Below are 17,962 nucleotides of genomic sequence, written 5' to 3'. Positions count from 1 at the left end.
CATTTTGTAGGGATCATCACAGTTACAAAATATCACAAAGCGTATCAGTAACAACATTAATTACACGCAAACCATTTGATGGTACGGCGCTCGAATACGCGCGCGCGCGTTTACTTTACGATGGCGCGCGTTCCGGTCCCGATGGAAAATGTAATGCGATTAATCATCAACACTATTAATGTTTATTAATTGTATGTATAATTTATACCAATGCTATTGCCTTGTTTATATTATTACTAAAGTAACAAAACCACAAATAGGTGTAGTAGTGTGTTTCCATGGAATACTAAAAAACAAGACTCCATCTAAACAGCTCATTAAACCATGGTTGAGAACGACAAATTGTTCAACTGGTCTTTAATTTAAACTTTTTAACACCTATTTAACCGTGGGAGATTTAAAAAAATCCCATAATACAGGCCTAACCTATTTTGTTGAATATATTGTTGTGTAGGCTTATTTAGGTATTCAACTAAATAAATGAAATAATGTCACATGTTACTATCGCACAAATTGATCACAGAGGATGACTTTCTGTTGTTCAATCTATTTTGTTATTTTACCCACAATGCGTCATTTTATACCAATCCCTACTCAGGTGACACCCCCTATTAATAGAAGAAAGGGACACTTTTCCAAATTATAAGATAAACGTTATTGTCATGACCACAACAAGGCGAACATGAAATTTGTTAAATGGTTTTAACACTCACATAATTCATTATATAGGCCTATATATATTAATATTAGTGTTATTATTTATTATATATTTCGTTTTTATACCTACATACCTCATTTTCATAGATGCGCATCTGTAATTTTTACTCCATTGCCGACTGAAGGAGGAATGTAACACATTTTGTTATCGGTTAAATCGTGTATGAACAATAGTAGGCGGCTACAAATATATATTTTCCGCCTATGACAACTGTTATAAAATCGACAATACTCTATATTTAACGATTGTACATTTATTCTGGATTATTTGAACAATGTTGTGTCAATGTTTATACAAAAAAATGCAATTTTTAATTAATATATCTCAAAATTGCATAATGCAATTATTTCACACTTTCTGCTATAAATCTGCTCATTTCATTCGTTCTCTCGTCGAGCCAAACGAAGTCATATAATATAATACAAGCAAACAACACTGAATAATAATTGAATATTAAAAATTAGATTGTTGCGTAGAACGTTATTATATAAAATTAAAATAACACAAATCACGGAGGAAATATATTTCATCCATGCAAAAATCAAGCTAGTGCTAAATTTAGAAAATGATATGACGTTTCGATTTTTGTTGAGACAAGAGACTACGTCACATGGAGACAAAAACAACGATTATTTCTTCAACCATAAAGACAACCTAGGACCATCACCTAGTATTTAATTGTGGTTAAATGAAATGAATATTTATAAAATAACTATTTACTATAGTACTGTTAAAATGGCACAATAAGAATACATTAGAACCTCTATTAAGGGGACACCTTGAGCCAATGTCACTGCCCTTTCTTTATTCTTTATTTATTATTTATTTATTCGTCGTAGCGCCAGAAACGACCTTTGGTTCTCATCTGCAAAATTGTCCTCGTTAGTCATTAATAAAGATACTGTACATTTACACTTGTCCGAAAACGGCGCGTTCAATTCTTTATATAATTTTCTATTGTTTATAACATTCAAGACGGTGCCGTCGGCCGTTCCGTTTTATAGGGGTACCCTAAATAAGGGTGTCCTAAAAAATGGTTCTTTACTTTACTTTTGCACTTCTTTGACTCTCATGAAAAGTGGTGTGCCGGATACAAAGTAATTTATCATTATTATTTTTTATTATTATAATTAATTATGAGGTAGGACATAACATAGGTTTCTGATTCCTATGAAATTGTCGTTTTAAAATGTATTTAATTGTCACAAAAGACACATTCCCTGTATGAATACAATATGTTTAAAAGAAGATCTTACTTTACTTAATTAAGTATGAAGCCTCAGAGTTATCCTTATTAAAAAAAAAGTGTGATGTGCCCAAATATGGAAGTGATATGCCCAAATATGGTAGTGATATAACATCATCATGTCCATATATGGGCACATCACATTTGTTTGTCACATACAGTTTGATAGTGTAGACAGAGCTTTAGGTTGTCTCATGTCAGATGAATATCTCAATGATTCCAAGTTTTGAATTTCCTGATACTCTAATATAAGGGTGAGGGTTGAAGAATTTATACAACAAATCTAGTGTCTACATAATATACAACACACAATATACAATAGCAATTGATTGAGCCTATTAAAATATTTACATTTTGAAGCCAACAGACAATGCTCTAAAAAAGATCAAAATTAAAAATCAATTTGATATAAATTTAATTCATTTATTTATTATATTCTTTCTTCTAAAATTCTTTGCTAAATTTAAGAAAAATACACATTTTATTTCAGTTTAAAATTTGAAAAAAATCTGTATTTTTGTCTTTTTTTCTCGGAAAAAATATTTACCTTTAACAATTCAATAGTTTACAGTTTACTTGATAGCTGTAATTGGGAAGTGTAGTTTCTTGAATTGAGTGCGACATAGGTCTTTGACGATGGGTCAATCATGTACAAAGGGTCAAGCACTAAGCTGGGGTCAAATCCATCCTTGACCAGGCTACCCTTTTGATGTTTAAATGTGCCAGTAATATGCATGGTGGTCATAATTCGTAGAAACTTTGGACAGGCATAGGATGGTAGTTTGGTGGTAACGAATGCGTATAGCTTTTTGAAGTCTAACTCATCGACATTGTCTTGTAGGGTGAGGGCAGCCATTCCAGCTCGTCCATCACGTCCTGTAATATAAAAAAAAACGAAAATAACATAACATTTCTTACAGTCAGGCTTTGAGAGTCAAAATTTATTTCAATTGCCTCGTCCATTGGGAGGGATGTTAAGTTGTTTACCGACAAAATATTGATGTTTGGTAAGCCTTGTACTGTGCACTGTCCTAAACCATCTTTAAAGAGGGCAACCCTTCCAATCCAGATCAGCGGCTTAACTGATATTCACGGTTGAGACATTAAAAAAAAAAGAGATTTATAATCTTGATGAATAAAATATCATCCAATATAAAATCAAATTAAACACATTACCTGGTACTTTCACTCCATACACATTTGCCTCCAAAATGCCTGGAAAATCATTAAGGGTTTCTGCTACTTCTGTCGTAGCAACATTCTCTCCTTTCCATCTAAATGAAACATGATTAAAACATATGGTTATATAATTTTGGATGAAGAAAATTTATATTGTGAGTCATGAAAAAACAGTTGTGTGTGTAAAAGGCAGTCAATTCTTGTAGAATTTCTAATAAATTTTATGAGGCTCACTTGCTTCATGGTTCTGATGGTAGAACAAGTCTTCTCGGATAAGGACTATAAACCGTAGGTCCAGTGTACACATTTAGCTTATGTGCACTTTAAAGAACCTAGTACATCTTTCAAGATGAGTAGGGGGTTACCCCGGTGTATTAGTAGGGGGTTACCCCGGTGTATTAGTAGGGGGTTACCCCGGTGTATTAGTAGGGGGTAACCCCGGTTTACTAGGATACACACAGCAACTGATCATAGTTGGGCCCTCTGGGAGACCAGTCTTTGATTGAAGAGGTCTCCAAGTATAAAAACAATATTTCAATTCAAAATAAACAAATGCGAGTTAATCGTACCTGAATGTATCTCCTAACCTGTCCATGAAGTACACATAACCTTCTTTGTCTATTTTAATCAAGTCACCAGAGTTGAAGTACATATCCCCCTCTTTAAATACACTGTGCAGTATCTTCTTCAGGGTTGCTGCCTTACCAACATAACCCTCATATGCATTTAGTGGTGGATTGATTTTAATCACCATCAGACCCATCTCACCTTTAAGAGAAGATTACTATTCAGTAGTAGCATAACACAGAGGCCCCTGATATGATATGGTGACAAGGCTTTGTTTAACATATATTGTGATCTAAATGGCATAAACACAAACACACAGCAGGGATTTAACAATGGTCATAATACTACACTGCATATAATACCTGGAAGTACAGGGATACATCTTCCGTTCTTGTCTCTGATTGGTTCAGCCCCATCTACGTCATATTTGAGTATGTGAATTCCTCTACTAAGAAACTACAAATAATAAATAAGTTATTAATTTCTGTAACTATTTATTTCTCAATACTTGTATTGTTAACTTTACTATATATAGTAGAAGTAGAATATATTGATACCATTAAGAGGACGCTTTCCTGTAAAAATGAAAAAGAGTATATAATATTCTTTAACACTATGACCAACAACTATTAGGGTAACGCTCTGTCTACACTATAAAACTACTTTGACAAAACAAGTGTGATGTGCCCAAATATGGTAGTGATTTCCTCAAATATGGTAGTGATATGCTTAAATATTTTACTATTATTACATCATCATGTCCATATATGGGCACATCACAAGCATTTGTCACATCAAGTTTGATAGTGTAGACAGAGCTTTACACTTTGTCGGGCTCCTAAGGGTGTCACCTTATTATTACTATTATATTTAATTAATTATGTAATTTACCTTAAGTAATGGTGTGTATCTTCCTACAGCACCAACTTTACCATCAATATTAAAAAACATCGTATTGCCCTCAGTTGCACCCCATATTTCTCCAATTTGTTTGATGTTGAATCGGCTTTGGAACTCTTCCCAAATATCTGGTCTCAGGCCGTTGCCTATCGCTAGACGCAGTTTATGGGCATACTTTCCATCATCGTGCCTCTGTGATTATAACCAAAAAAATAAATAAGTTAAAGATGTTGTCAACCAAAAACATGAAAAATGAAGATTAATAAAATCAGACTTTAAATAGGCCATTGTGCAGTTTTAATAAAGTTATTCACTACTCTAAAAAAAATCCCAAAAAACCTGACTTACTCGTGGTTGGGCTAACAAATAGCGGCATGTCTCTCCAATATATTGAATAACAGTACAGCGATATCGTCTTACATCGTCCCAAAAATGCGAGTTTGAAAACTTACGACTGAGGGCAAGCGTACCGCCTGTGGAGTAAAACGAATATGCAATGTAATTCTTATCTGGACTATACTCCTAAAACATATAAGTCACTAGCCGACTGCATATCCCATCACTATACTCTTTATATCTTTAAATACACATGAGTTAGGGAAAAGACTATTCAGTAAGCAGGGTTACATCAAGATAGGATCGAATTAAGCAATAATCTAAGATCTGGACCATTGAACGTAAAGACACCCGAAAGATTATAATTGTTTAATGAACAGAAAGAACAATGACATGAAGATATGTGTACTTTTTCCTAATAGTAATAAGTGACATTATTATGAAGGTGTTTATGCTTATATTTTATATCTAAACTATATTTACTTTATATAAAGCTAATTGAGGTTGAAAACATATAAAATAGTGAGCACTGTACTAACCAACTCTCATTATATTCAAGAATCCGAGGACAAATCCTGAACTGTGGTAGAGTGGCAAAGGGGCATACACGATATCATCCGAGCTCATACCATAAACATCAAGAACAAAGGCAGTTGACAGTTGTCTTCCATGACTCACTTTACAGGCTTTTGGCAGACCTTAACAAATCAAAAATAAAATGGAATAGATTATCATTTAAAATCTTTTTTTTTCATAAATAGAAGACAATATAAGATTTGATGTGCCCAAATATGGTAGTGATATGCCCAAATATGGTAGTGATCTGACATCATTGTGTCCACACATATATATATGGGCACATCAGATTTGTTTGTCACTCACATAAAGTTTGATAGTGTAGACAAAGCTTAAGATGTAAATTAGACATATTAAAATGAGTGCAATTACAATCGAACCTGTAGTTCCAGATGTGTAGATGTAGATAGCATTATCTTCATGTGTAATTGTGTTTCGACACTCGTATGGTATGGGGGCATCAGATGCTCTTTGGATGTGATCTGCTATTCCAGTTATCCCTGCTGGCATTTCTTCTCCACTTCTCAGCACCCACACAACAATTCCGATCTGTTGAAGCTCTGGTAAAATTTCTACTAACGCTTCAACAAGTTCGCCAGCTGACAACAAGATAATATAATATGATTAAGATTTTTATATTTACATAATATAGTGGTACAGTACTTAGATGTTCCTATAAAAGCTAAAAACTACAGAAAGTGCTGTAGTGTACATCCAGTCAATAATAATAATAATAATATCTTTATTTTAAAACGGAGGCTCGTTCACAACAAAATGCGGTCTTCCACAGTACCACAATTCTTTTTGTTAATTTAATATGCATTCTAAATACTAGGTATTTAGATTTAATATTATAATATTTAGATGTATTATTTGTTTGAAAATGCCTTTATTTGTATAAATATTATTTTATTACCCAGACGGTAACAATTAACAAGTGATGTATACAAATATAGATCAATTATGTAGAAGTTCAGTTCATATCTTTTATATTAATATTAATTATACAATACTTACCACCACTGCAAAGGATTGATTTTGCTCCACTAATTTTAATGCAATGTAACAGAGCCCTTCCGCGAAGATTATAATTAATCAAGGCACAATTGATACCAATCTTTGCCAAACCAAAGAAACTAAAGATAAAAGCCGGTTCATTAGGCATTATTAGAGCTACAGTATCCTTTTGTTGAAGCACCTTTGTACTGCGTAAATAATTGCCAATTTTATTCGATTCCTTCTCTGCCTCTGCATACGTATATACAGAGTCTTCAAATAAAATCATGTGTTTATTAGGATCATTTGCAACATGGTGCAAGAAAATATCGACGACTGTCTTTCTTTCGCTCTCCATGCCTGATCGAAATTTGTAGGCACGGTAGCCGAAGCGTATTAACTTCATGTCGTTGGCCATCGCATCGCGATACTTTCGGTGAAGGTAGAACCCAGCGGCTGCAGCTCCACCGAGGCCTGCATACAAACCAGTTCTTTTGAAGTTTGCCATACGTAAAGTGAATAATAAATTGTCTGTGAGAAGTAGGAATGAATGTACTTGAAACAAATTACAATATCGTATGTAATATAATAAAGTTTCTAGGCCAACAGAGTACTGAAAACACACCCAACAAACTCTTTACTTTACGAAGCAGACATATGTTTGACCTTTAAACTTTGTGGGCGTGTCTAATCTCTGCACTACACACGTACACGTCACACGCCACCCGTCTCTGGGGCGGATTGCTATAAGCGGTCTATAGCCGGTCTTAGCGCTTAGCCGGCTATAATTCGTGACGTAGCAAGTAGTCTTACATTATAGACCATTGCTATACCACGGTCTAACCTGTAAACGGTCTTTAAAATTAAAGCCTACTCGAAGGAGTCTTAAAACAGTCTTAAACCTCTCTTTTTGTTGCTTTTACGTATTATTTATCGTCAAAGACAACCAATAGAACGAGTTTTAAGTGTTAAATCAAATAATAACGGTGATTTTATTCTTATATAGCCCTAGAATAGATTTTCTTGCGTAGAAATGTACGTACTGTTATGATTGTGAATTGAACAAGCGTGACGAACATTACCTTATTTGGTATTCTACGCGCAAAGTACGCCCTCAATTTGTTACTTTACGCGGTCTTATCTAAGACTGTTTTATAGCAATGGTCTAACAGGGGTGGCTTTAGTAAGACCGTCTATCAGATAAAGCCGGCTTTAATCGGGGAGTTAAGACCATTAGTTAAGACTGTTTTATAGCAATCCGCCCAAGGATTGTGCCGATGTCGCGCGCCGCATGATGCATCATCCAGGGTAGCTTAAAACAAACTGCACTTTCACACGCGTTTCCTATACGCATAGCACGCACACGCATATCCGGTTGCGCGTCACACGCACTACTTCCGTTTGTTTTATAATTACAATTACAGTAAAAATATACAAAAGAATATTTATAACACTTAGTAATCTATAATGTGTATATTATAGGAGTACAAAATGTTTATAATGAGTGCAATGGTAGGCCTACAAATAATTTCCAATAAAATAACAAGAATCTATATATTCGATTAAATTCATTTACAACGCTTAATACGCCCACCTACTTTTTCATATATTTTATAATAATCTAAAGAATATATTGTTTTTTTCGTCTTGATTTCTATTACAAATATTTGATTTATGTACAATTAACAATTAAAGATATTATATTTAAAATTCATGACTGTACCTGAGCTTTAAAATTGTATAATTGTGAACCCCAAACACAGTGGTTGCATACCTTTAACTCTATTCCACCGACCAGCGTAGGAATCCCCCACGACATACGTGTTGTCAACACGACGCTCAGGCGACTGAGCTAACTATGTTTATTCTTGGACGGTGTGGCCATTATAAGCAAGCTACCATAAACTTTTATTAATAACATACTGTTTTTAGCTATATTCCAAGTTTCCTGGACGTTGTGCATTCTCACACTGCTGAGGAAGATCAAGGCATATTGATTAGACTGTCTGTATTCATTGTCTTTTTTTCAATTAGTTTTTATTTCGATTTTTATCTGAAAATACAGGAGTATCCAAACTCAAGTAATACACGTATGAAACGCCATATGTGCAAAAATATTTATATTTTTACTAATATTAAGACAAAACTCCGTCTGGAGCCCAGACTACATATTGATCGAAACTTCGAGAAACTCAACAGTTTATTTCAGAACAAGTCGAGTCGACAGTGTATGGATGGTCTGTAGGTATAGAGCGTTTGTCATAGAATTACTATATTACTTTTATACTGCACAGTATTATTATATTACTAGTTTATAATATTCGTTTATAGACTGTTATAGAAAAACAACCATTATGGAATATACAGGATACATGACACACTTCAAGTGAGTTTAATAAATCACAATTTTAATCTATTTTCGACTCCTTTTACAATACTAATTTTATTATATATTAATAATGTTGAGTACTTCAGGCATACGCTAATACGGTACACCTTTGATTTCCGAGTGTCATCATACAAATAATGTGCGTTGCAAGGTGGTGTTAGAAGGTGTTACAAACGCATTTAGCGTTACAGTTTACTACTAATTTTCACCACTGACGCGTACGACTCCGCGTTTAATTCATCGTATGTTTTTGACTCATTATTAACATAGTACAGAGCGTCTGTAATTATCATTGGATCAAATCCCTGTTTAACAAAGTCCGACTTCTTGTGTTTAAATGTACCCGTTAAATCCATGTTTTTGGTAATTCGAATGAATTTCGGGCGTGCGTAAGACGGTAGCTTATTCTTGAGGTAGATATAAAGTGCTTTGAAATCCAATGATTTGTAGCCTGATGATAGGGTTATAGCAGCCATTCCAGCTCTGCCATCTTGGCCTAAAATATAAAATGCGAAATGTTTCAAATCATTGTAGACTACAAATAAGTGTTATGATGTTAAAAAACTCTTCATTATTGCAACTTTTTTCACCAACTATGACGATCAAATAGAACACATTAGGCCTACCTGGAATTGTCACACCATACACATTAGCTTCCATAACACCTGGAAATTCGTCTAGAATCCCAGCAACTTCTGTGGTTGCAACATTCTCCCCTTTCCATCTATTTCAATGAATAACATTCATATTTTGTAATTTACACTTTTGCGAAAAGAAACCTATACCCACTGATATTAATCGAATGTGTATGAAAAAATTAAAATTTAAAAAAACCAACATTTTTAAAATTATTTAAATACAAGTCAATGCTATAACAATTTTTTGTTAGACGAAAGTGTATAATTTTATTTTGGACTAATTTTGTCAAGTAGGCCAACGGTACAAGACAAAAGAAAAGCACATTGGAAGAAGTGGGTTGTCGAAGCCACAAAATGTATGAACAAACGTCTACTTATTTCCTTCCCCTCTGCAGGTATTATTATTATGTTCATTATATTTAATTACATTTCGTTAATTTTGTGTAATTAATATATTTATATTACATGGTACGGTAATTTAGCTTTTCTGCAAATTTAAATTTATGGTATATATGATCTGAAAGTCTACCTGAATGTATCTCCAATTCTATCCATAAAAAAGACATATCCGTCAGCATCAATTTTAATAAGATCACCAGTATTGAAGTAAGTATCTCCGTCAACGAATACGTTTTTCATAATTTTTTTCTCTGTCGCTTTCTTATCAAGATACCCATGAAACGGACGTTTTTCGTCTGCTATTGACACAAGCAACCCCGTTTCACCTGTAACAAACAAAAAACGGGTTCATTGACAGTTTTTAGTATAGCAAAGGTGAATTAGGCTATCTAAAATCAACATGGCGTCCACAGGATCATATCTATAATTTGTAAATTCACTCCCACACTTTCCCCAACCATATCGAGGGTGAAGATTGATCAGATTTGTTTTTTTTTATATCAATAACTGTCATTCACATCACATATCGTAAAATACCATTTAAAAATTCATTGTCTCTTTTAAATTCGAAATATATCAGAGAATAAAACTCTGACCACCAGAGACCTATCTCATAATATTGTGTTGTACGTACATCCTACCAAATTATGTATTAGTATTTTTCATTAAATTGTAGGAACATATTGTGATATTAGTTTGTAAAAATAGCTGATTGAACAAACCTGGATGAACTGGAATACACTTTCCATCCTTCCCTTTGATTGGCTCAGAAGTATCGACGTCATATTTAATCACGCGGGGAGCACCTAGAAACTTTAAAACAAAAATAATTATATTTTGGATTTAAAACGAATATGGATAAATGAATATTCAATAATATACGGTATTCTATGAAGAACATTTAGATATGAATTAATTGGGTGTGAACTAGATCGAAATTCGATTATAGTAGGATAAAACAATTAAAGATTATACATCCGCTTCTGTCACTGTAGGCCTACCTTCACAACAGGTGTGATGCGACCAATAGCCCCAACTTTACCATTAACATTGTGCAAAAATGCAGTGCCTTCACTCGCACCATAAAATTCGCAGATTTTCTCAATTTTAAACCGGTTTTGGAACTCTTTCCAAACGTCTGGACGAAGACCATTTCCAAAAGCCACACGAACTTTTACCGGATAAACACCGTCATCAGATTTCTAAGAAAATAACAAAATTCATTTGGTAATTATTTTCATTGTTCCAGACTTCTCCTTAAGTTCAATATTATTAAGTTCAATCTCTCCAGAGATTGTTGAAACAAATACAATACTGTAAGTGAAATTTCGACCACCCGATAATAAACCTCATGTTTTAGGCCTGAGGCAGACGAGCGCAACATAATTGTTTTATCTGACCTGTGAATAATTCCGATTTTGGACTGTTGTGAATGGTTCTACGTATATGTCTTCATGTATTCTATGTATGAAGACATAAACCTAACCTTTGGTTGAGCCAGCAGATAACGACATGTTTCTCCAATGTACTGAATGACAGTAGCGTTGTGTTTGCGGACATCTTCCCAAAAATGACTCGCAGAAAATGTACGCCTTGACGCAAAAGTACATCCTATCAGTGACCAACAAAAATGAATAAATTAACATTCATTCCCTTGCCTGTCACCTCTCCCCTCCTTAATAATTATTGGTATAATATATTTTCTTTTATTGAAATTAAAAATGTACAAACCTTCTTTAAAGATAGGCCTACGTCATTTGGCCACGTTGTAATAAAGCCCAATGAAAATGTGTTTGATAACTAGACTTAGGTGTATTCAAATTTATTAACTCTTACCAGCTCGTATACAGTTTAGGAAGCATAGAGTAAATGTAGCACCATGGTACAACGGTAAAGGTGAATACACTACGTCATCTTCCCGAAGACCGAAGAACGCTAAGGCCATCGACGCACTTACGTCACTTGCGTTGGTCCTCTTGCAAGCCTTAGGCAAACCTAAAATATAATGTGTGAAACACTGTTATTTATACTCTACATTGTGTACTCCAACAATCATTCTATTATTATCTAATGCAAACATTTATCAATAATAGATAATTTGTCAATACATGTCCGAATCTATTCGTAGAGTTTAAAGTAAACCAATAAATCGATAAAATCAATAATCGATACCTGTGGTTCCAGAAGTAAATACATAATATGACTGGTCAGTAAACGTGATTTGATTCCTACAGCTCTTTGAAATCGCTGATGCTGACGCATCCTGAACGTTATCCTCAATAAGCTCAATGCCAGCTGGCAGGTCTTCTACGTTGCTTCTTCTTAACCATACTCGAATGCCAAGCTGGTGTAATTCAGGTAAAATATCAACCACGGCGTTAATGATATCCAGATCTGTAAATATTATATATATATATATGTTTTGGACCAACTTTTGTTATTTTTTACACAATTAATTTGGTTTATATCGAAACATGTAGAAGGGACAAATAAACAATACTCAGTCAGTCATTTTCGGTGGTCTGTCAGTCCACCGTCCCATCGTTTTTTAAGTTGAAGTTGATTCTTTCTTTCTTTTAAAAAGTAAAAATTTGCCTACCACCACCGCACACCAGAACTTTTGATCCAGATATCTTGATACAATGCAAAAGTCCCGTTCCACGAAGGTTATAGTTTATAAACGCACACGTGATTCCTATCTTGCGCATGCCGATAAACCACCAACAAAATGCCGGTTCATTCTTCATCATAAATGCCACTGTGTCAGTTTGTTGAAGAAACTCGGTGTTCTTTGCGAAATTGGCAACTTTGTTGGACTCGATATCAACTTCTCCGTATGTATACATAACGTTATGAAAAAGGATACACGGTTTATATGGATGCTTTGCGACGCTTTGTAGAAATAAATCAACCACCATCAAATTATTATTTACGCAATGCTTCTGAAACGTATAAAATTTATGGGCTAGGCGTATAGTTCGGTAGTCATTCACAAGAGCACTGCCATACTTCCTTTGTAGGTACAAGACTAAGGCTGCTGTACCGCCAATTCCAATCAACTTTTTCTGTGATGTATCCATGTTTCACTATCAAAACTCAACACCAACTTTTGAAGCAGTTGCGAGTTGTTCTGTGTAGAGCTATGGATTATGTACTGTTAACTCGACCCTTGAACAATGAAAGGTCAAGTAACAAAACAGATAAAATCACATCCGGGTGCATTGCTTACATAATGATGTATGATGTCGGTCAATAATCGTTAGTACAACGACACTCAGCTACATTTATTTTTACTTTATTTACAACAATTCTGGCTTGTTAGCATGACGCATAACCGGACTCACGGATGCGATTTTTTCGTACATAAGTTAATAAGAATAATAATAACAGGATTTTTATAGCGCACATACCACTCAAGAGTGCTCAAGGTGCATTTGAAAAATAAAAAACAAATCATACAAATTCCTGACAAATGAAATGCAATTTATTTGGGGGACCCTTTGAGCTTTGCAGAAATAAATCAACCACCATCCAATTATTATTTACGCACTGAAAACTTTAATTAGACGAATATTTTATTTTTAATCGTATTGTAATTATAGATTATTATTATAATTATGTTATAGTAAAATAGCATACATTCTCTGGCAGCATTATTTTGAGAAAAAGATTGTTATGTCATATGTTTGTCCATAAAAAGTTTATGATACTTATAGGCATATCAGTGTTTGTATATAGATGCTTAGCTTGGTCCTACTAGGAGGCAACGCAATGACGTAGTGCAACGCAAGATTATGACCAATCACGATGCGATGAATGATATCCAGTCTGTGCGTTGCATCCTAGTGGGAACCAAGCTTTAATTTTCTAAAAAAACGATTGTGAAAAATGTTGAATTCGCATTTAATAAATTGAAATTCGTGTGCTAAACTTATCTGTGCATGCAATGTGAATGTTCTTTGAATCTTCTTATGTTATGTGTTACAGTTTACGCTATAATACCAGTACACATAATGTGCGTTACAAGGTGGTGTTAGAAGGTGTTACAAACGCATTTAGCGTTATAGTTTACTACTAATTTTCACCACTGACGCGTACGACTCCACGTTTAATTCATCGTATGTTTTTGACTCATTATTAACATAGTACAGAGCGTCTGTAATTATCATTGGATCGAATCCCTGTTTAACAAAGTCCGACTTCTTGTGTTTAAAGGTACTCGTTAAATCCATGTTATTGGTAATTCGAATGAATTTCGGGCGTGCGTAAGACGGTAGCTTATTCTTGAGGTAGGTATAAAGTGCTTTGAAATCCAATGATTCGTAGCCTGATGATAGGGTTATAGCAGCCATTCCAGCTCTGCCATCTTGGCCTAAAATATAAAATGCGAAATGTTTCAAATCATTGTAGACTACAAATAAGTGTAATGCTGATAAAACTCTTTATTATTGCAACTTTTTTCACCAACTATTATGATCAAATAGATAACACATTTAAGCCTACCTGGAATTGTCACACCATACACATTAGCTTCCATAACACCTGGAAATTCGTCTAGAATCCCAGCAACTTCTGTAGTTGCAACATTCTCCCCTTTCCATCTAGAAGATGACGTTGTATTGCAATGAATAACATTCATATTATGAAATTTACAATTAGACAAGGAAACTGAGGGCGGGAAAGATCAAACGGTATTAGCAAACATTCACTGTTTGCAGGTAATTTGTGTGAATTTGTTGAAATGTTGATATTGTACGAATGAATTGTACTGTACAGCTTACCTGAATGTATCTCCAATTCTATCGATAAAATAGACATATCCGTCTGCATCAATTCTAATAAGATCACCTGTATTGAAGTAAGTATCTCCGTCAACGAATACGTTTCTGAGAAGTTTCTTCTCCGTTGCTTTCTTATCAAGATAACCATGAAACGGACGTTTTTCGTCAACTATTGATACAAGCAATCCCGTTTCACCTGTAACAAACAATGAGTTATTATATGGTTAAGAGTTGCTGCAAAGGATTGAATTATAGTGTCAAATCACATTTGAAGAATGGGTTGGTCCTCTGGGTGGCGAAAACACGGGCACCATGCAGTGGCATAACGCAGAGGCCTGAGGCCCCTGGTTTAGGGACATATTTTAATGCCTATTTTTTCCTCCGGGCACCCCCATAAGCTCCGGGACCCCTGGGTTTAGCCATTCAGCGCTCACATCGCCATATCGGTAGAAATGGTTGTATTTTTTAACTCCAACACACTAAAAATCTGTTAGATTTTAGGCCAATATATTTATTGTTTTGAGGCAAACATGCTATTATTTTCTTTTAACAAAATGAATGAATACACACCTGTATCAACTGGAATACACTTTCCATCCTTCCCTTTGATTGGCTTAGAAGTATCGACGTCATATTTAATCACGCAAGGAGCACCGAGTAACTTTAAACCAAAAGTAAATTATAATTATGACGTTTAATTGGTTGGGTTACAATAAAAAAAATTGAATTTTAGGCCTGCTTGTTTAATATTGGATTAACTTTTCGCGATTTGAATCATTTCGGCTCCGTGTATGTTGTGTTTTGTTTAATTCAATTCAAAGGCAATCTGGCTTTCCATCCTATAATTTGAAAGATAATAGGTTTCAACTCATGAGTTAATTTAGAAAGGAAAACAAGGATGCATCCGATTCTGTAGTCTGGGTTCCAGACGGAGTTTTGACTTAATTAGATAAAGATAAATGTTTTGGCACATATGACGTTTCATACGTATACTATTTCAGCTAGTAAACTTGTATTTCACAGACAAACACCGAAAAGCCTAAAAATAACTAGACTTGGGGCAAAAGTCTACCGATTCTGAAGATGTGTCATATCATACATTGTCTCCACGCGAACCCGGTGACAGGGATACCAAGGTATTAAGGTTAATACCTAGACTCGTATCTAGATGACAGTCAGTAGTCGGTTATAACCTATCTACGGACAAATGTGCAGAATCGGGTGGATTTATGATTCATTGCAATTATCCACTAATGAACGTACCTTTACGATCGGTGAAACTCGACCAACTGTACCCACTTTACCATCGAAATTTAAAAACATTGTATTGCTTTCAGTTGCGCCATAAACCTCGCAGATTCTATGAATTTTAAACCTGTTTTGAAACTCCTCCCAAATGTCTGGACGAAGACCATTTCCACACGCCACACGAAGTTTGACGGGATAAACACCGTCATCTGGTTTCTAAGAACATAAGATATTATTATTTCCTGATTTGTATAACAAATGTAATCAGTTTTTACTAAACTATATTAGGCACTAAACATACATTATTATTAGTATTATTAGACGTCACACATTGCCAGAATCACCCGAAAATATTTTTCTGCAAGTGTTTCCTTTCAATATCAAATGGTTGTTTCGTTATGCACTTCGTATTTCGTAGTTTTGTTTATTCTGGATTTTTTAAAAGATGTAAACCATAATATTCTTATTTCATAAAGTAATAACCTTTGGTTGAGCCAGCAGATAGCGGCATATTTCTCCAATGTACTGAATGACGGTAGCGTTGTGTTTGCGGACATCTTCCCAGAAATGAGTCACAGAAAATTTACGGCTTGTCGCAAAAGTACATCCTGACAAACAAAATAAAATGTTTCTGATTGTGTGTATATTCTCATAACACGATTGCAAAATTAGTAAAAAGAAGTAGTAAGATCGCCGATCTAAAGTCGATCCACACCTAGACCACACCCATCCATTTACAATGCAAACAATACGATAGACTTATAGAGGGACACCCTACCCCATGCTTCCCTGTTTTAAAATCCTGTATCCGCCAGTGAGTAGGCCTAGTTATCAGACATAACGGTGAGAGAGATCTAGAGACTGTAAACGTATAACTTACCAACTCTTATACAGTTATGGAAGCTTATAACAAACGCAGCAGTATGGTACAACGGTAGAGGTGAATAGAATACATCATCTTCCCGAAGAAAGTAATCCTGTACCATCGAGGCAAACAGATCACTGGTGTTGTTCCTCTTGCAGGCCTTAGGCAAACCTAAATCAGAATAATAATAATAATAATACTGCCTTTTTTATCACCAGGGAGAATTTAGTTTAATAAATAATCCACAAACTGTTTCATATCAAGCTTAAGCGATGATAACAGACCCATCCATTATGTATGTTAAAGTCCAACTTCCCAAAATATAATACTAAATAGTGAATCTCATTATAAAACAAACCAGTTAACCACGTCGGCTGGGTTCGAATCCTTGTCTTCCGATTAAAAAGATATAAATAATTAAACTTGTGGTCTTTGACATAACGTATTGAAAAAGAGTCATCATGGCTGAAAATCATGGTTTAGATTTAGAACAAGATCTTAACGCAAACAAAATCTGTTTGTGTGGTTTTTTTTCTCTAATGAAGAAACTTGATGAAGTCGTATCTAATATAATACTAAATAATATCGATAAAATCAATATTCGATACCTGTGGTTCCAGACGTAAATACGTAATGTGAATTGTCAGCATACGTTATCTGATTCCTACAGCTCTTAGGAATCGCTGATGCTGACGCATCCTGAACGTTATCCTCAATAAGCTCAATGCCAACTGGCAGGTCTTCTACGTTGCTTCTTCTTAACCATACTCGAATGCCAAGCTGGTGTAATTCAGGTAAAATATCAACCACGGCGTTAATTAGATCGGCATCTGTAAAAAAATGGAAACAATTATAAATACATACCAAAAAAATCATTTTAGGCCTTAATACTAAAATACATCCTTTTTGACGCACGCTATCGGTGGTGTGCGTCCTGGATCGCTTTTTCGACAATAATTTACGTAAATTCATTTGTTCATTTTTCTCTTTTTCTCTTGCTATTCTTTCATTGGCTAATTACCTAAGTTAGTGATAACTGTGGCAATAAAACCAATAGTTATGATAATATACAATAAATGCCGTGGCCTATTATTGATATTGAAAGTTACAAAATTTAACAATTC

At 34.6% G+C, this 17,962-nt stretch overlaps 3 protein-coding genes across 3 annotated transcripts; all 3 read right to left on the bottom strand.

Moving 5' to 3' along the window:
• Positions 1-999: 999 nt before the first annotated feature.
• On the bottom strand, positions 1,000-7,174 carry LOC140062343 (long-chain fatty acid transport protein 2-like). Its single transcript, XM_072108517.1, has 9 exons — positions 6,540-7,174; positions 5,903-6,121; positions 5,486-5,644; positions 4,959-5,083; positions 4,602-4,802; positions 4,073-4,166; positions 3,713-3,911; positions 3,141-3,238; positions 1,000-2,840 (listed from the first exon to the last, which is right to left on the bottom strand). The coding sequence occupies exons 1-9, from the start codon at positions 7,024-7,026 to the stop codon at positions 2,530-2,532; spliced, it is 1,893 nt and encodes a 630-aa protein (XP_071964618.1). The 5' UTR covers positions 7,027-7,174; the 3' UTR covers positions 1,000-2,529.
• A 1,472-nt stretch (positions 7,175-8,646) lies between these two features.
• LOC140062708 (long-chain fatty acid transport protein 2-like) lies at positions 8,647-12,867 on the bottom strand. The gene is made up of 9 exons (XM_072109018.1): positions 12,544-12,867; positions 12,117-12,338; positions 11,781-11,939; positions 11,431-11,555; positions 10,946-11,146; positions 10,667-10,757; positions 10,075-10,270; positions 9,534-9,631; positions 8,647-9,403 (listed from the first exon to the last, which is right to left on the bottom strand). The coding sequence occupies exons 1-9, from the start codon at positions 12,860-12,862 to the stop codon at positions 9,093-9,095; spliced, it is 1,722 nt and encodes a 573-aa protein (XP_071965119.1). The 5' UTR covers positions 12,863-12,867; the 3' UTR covers positions 8,647-9,092.
• Positions 12,868-13,406: 539 nt separating this feature from the next.
• Positions 13,407-17,744, bottom strand: LOC140062709 (long-chain fatty acid transport protein 2-like). Its single transcript, XM_072109019.1, has 8 exons — positions 17,447-17,744; positions 16,854-17,009; positions 16,457-16,581; positions 15,989-16,189; positions 15,296-15,386; positions 14,726-14,921; positions 14,448-14,545; positions 13,407-14,316 (listed from the first exon to the last, which is right to left on the bottom strand). The coding sequence occupies exons 1-8, from the start codon at positions 17,712-17,714 to the stop codon at positions 14,006-14,008; spliced, it is 1,446 nt and encodes a 481-aa protein (XP_071965120.1). The 5' UTR covers positions 17,715-17,744; the 3' UTR covers positions 13,407-14,005.
• Between the last annotated feature and the right edge of the window lie 218 nt (positions 17,745-17,962).

Source organism: Antedon mediterranea, chromosome 11 (genome assembly GCF_964355755.1).
Source record: "Antedon mediterranea chromosome 11, ecAntMedi1.1, whole genome shotgun sequence".
Taxonomy (NCBI): domain Eukaryota; kingdom Metazoa; phylum Echinodermata; class Crinoidea; order Comatulida; family Antedonidae; genus Antedon; species Antedon mediterranea.
Note: the sequence above shows the minus strand (reverse complement) of the source record. Positions and strands in the feature narration are given on the sequence as shown.

Excerpts from the sequence above, each read along its gene's own strand:
- LOC140062343 (XM_072108517.1), bottom strand. The coding sequence starts at position 7,026 with ATGGCAAACTTCAAAAGAACTGGTTTGTATGCAGGCCTCGGTGGAGCT. Across the intron at positions 5,645-5,902 it reads CTACACATCTGGAACTACAG|GTCTGCCAAAAGCCTGTAAA; the intron begins GTTCGATTGTAA and ends TGATTTGTTAAG. Across the intron at positions 2,841-3,140 it reads GTATGGAGTGAAAGTACCAG|GACGTGATGGACGAGCTGGA; the intron begins GTAATGTGTTTA and ends TTTATATTACAG.
- LOC140062708 (XM_072109018.1), bottom strand. The coding sequence starts at position 12,862 with ATGGTGGTTGATTTATTTCTACAAAGCGTCGCAAAGCATCCATATAAA. Across the intron at positions 11,940-12,116 it reads ATTTACTTCTGGAACCACAG|GTTTGCCTAAGGCTTGCAAG; the intron begins GTATCGATTATT and ends ATTATATTTTAG. Across the intron at positions 10,758-10,945 it reads GCATCACACCTGTTGTGAAG|TTTCTAGGTGCTCCCCGCGT; the intron begins GTAGGCCTACAG and ends TTTGTTTTAAAG.
- LOC140062709 (XM_072109019.1), bottom strand. The coding sequence starts at position 17,714 with ATGATTTTTTTGGTATGTATTTATAATTGTTTCCATTTTTTTACAGAT. Across the intron at positions 16,190-16,456 it reads ATCTGCTGGCTCAACCAAAG|AAACCAGATGACGGTGTTTA; the intron begins GTTATTACTTTA and ends TTATGTTCTTAG. Across the intron at positions 14,546-14,725 it reads AGAATTGGAGATACATTCAG|ATGGAAAGGGGAGAATGTTG; the intron begins GTAAGCTGTACA and ends GTCATCTTCTAG.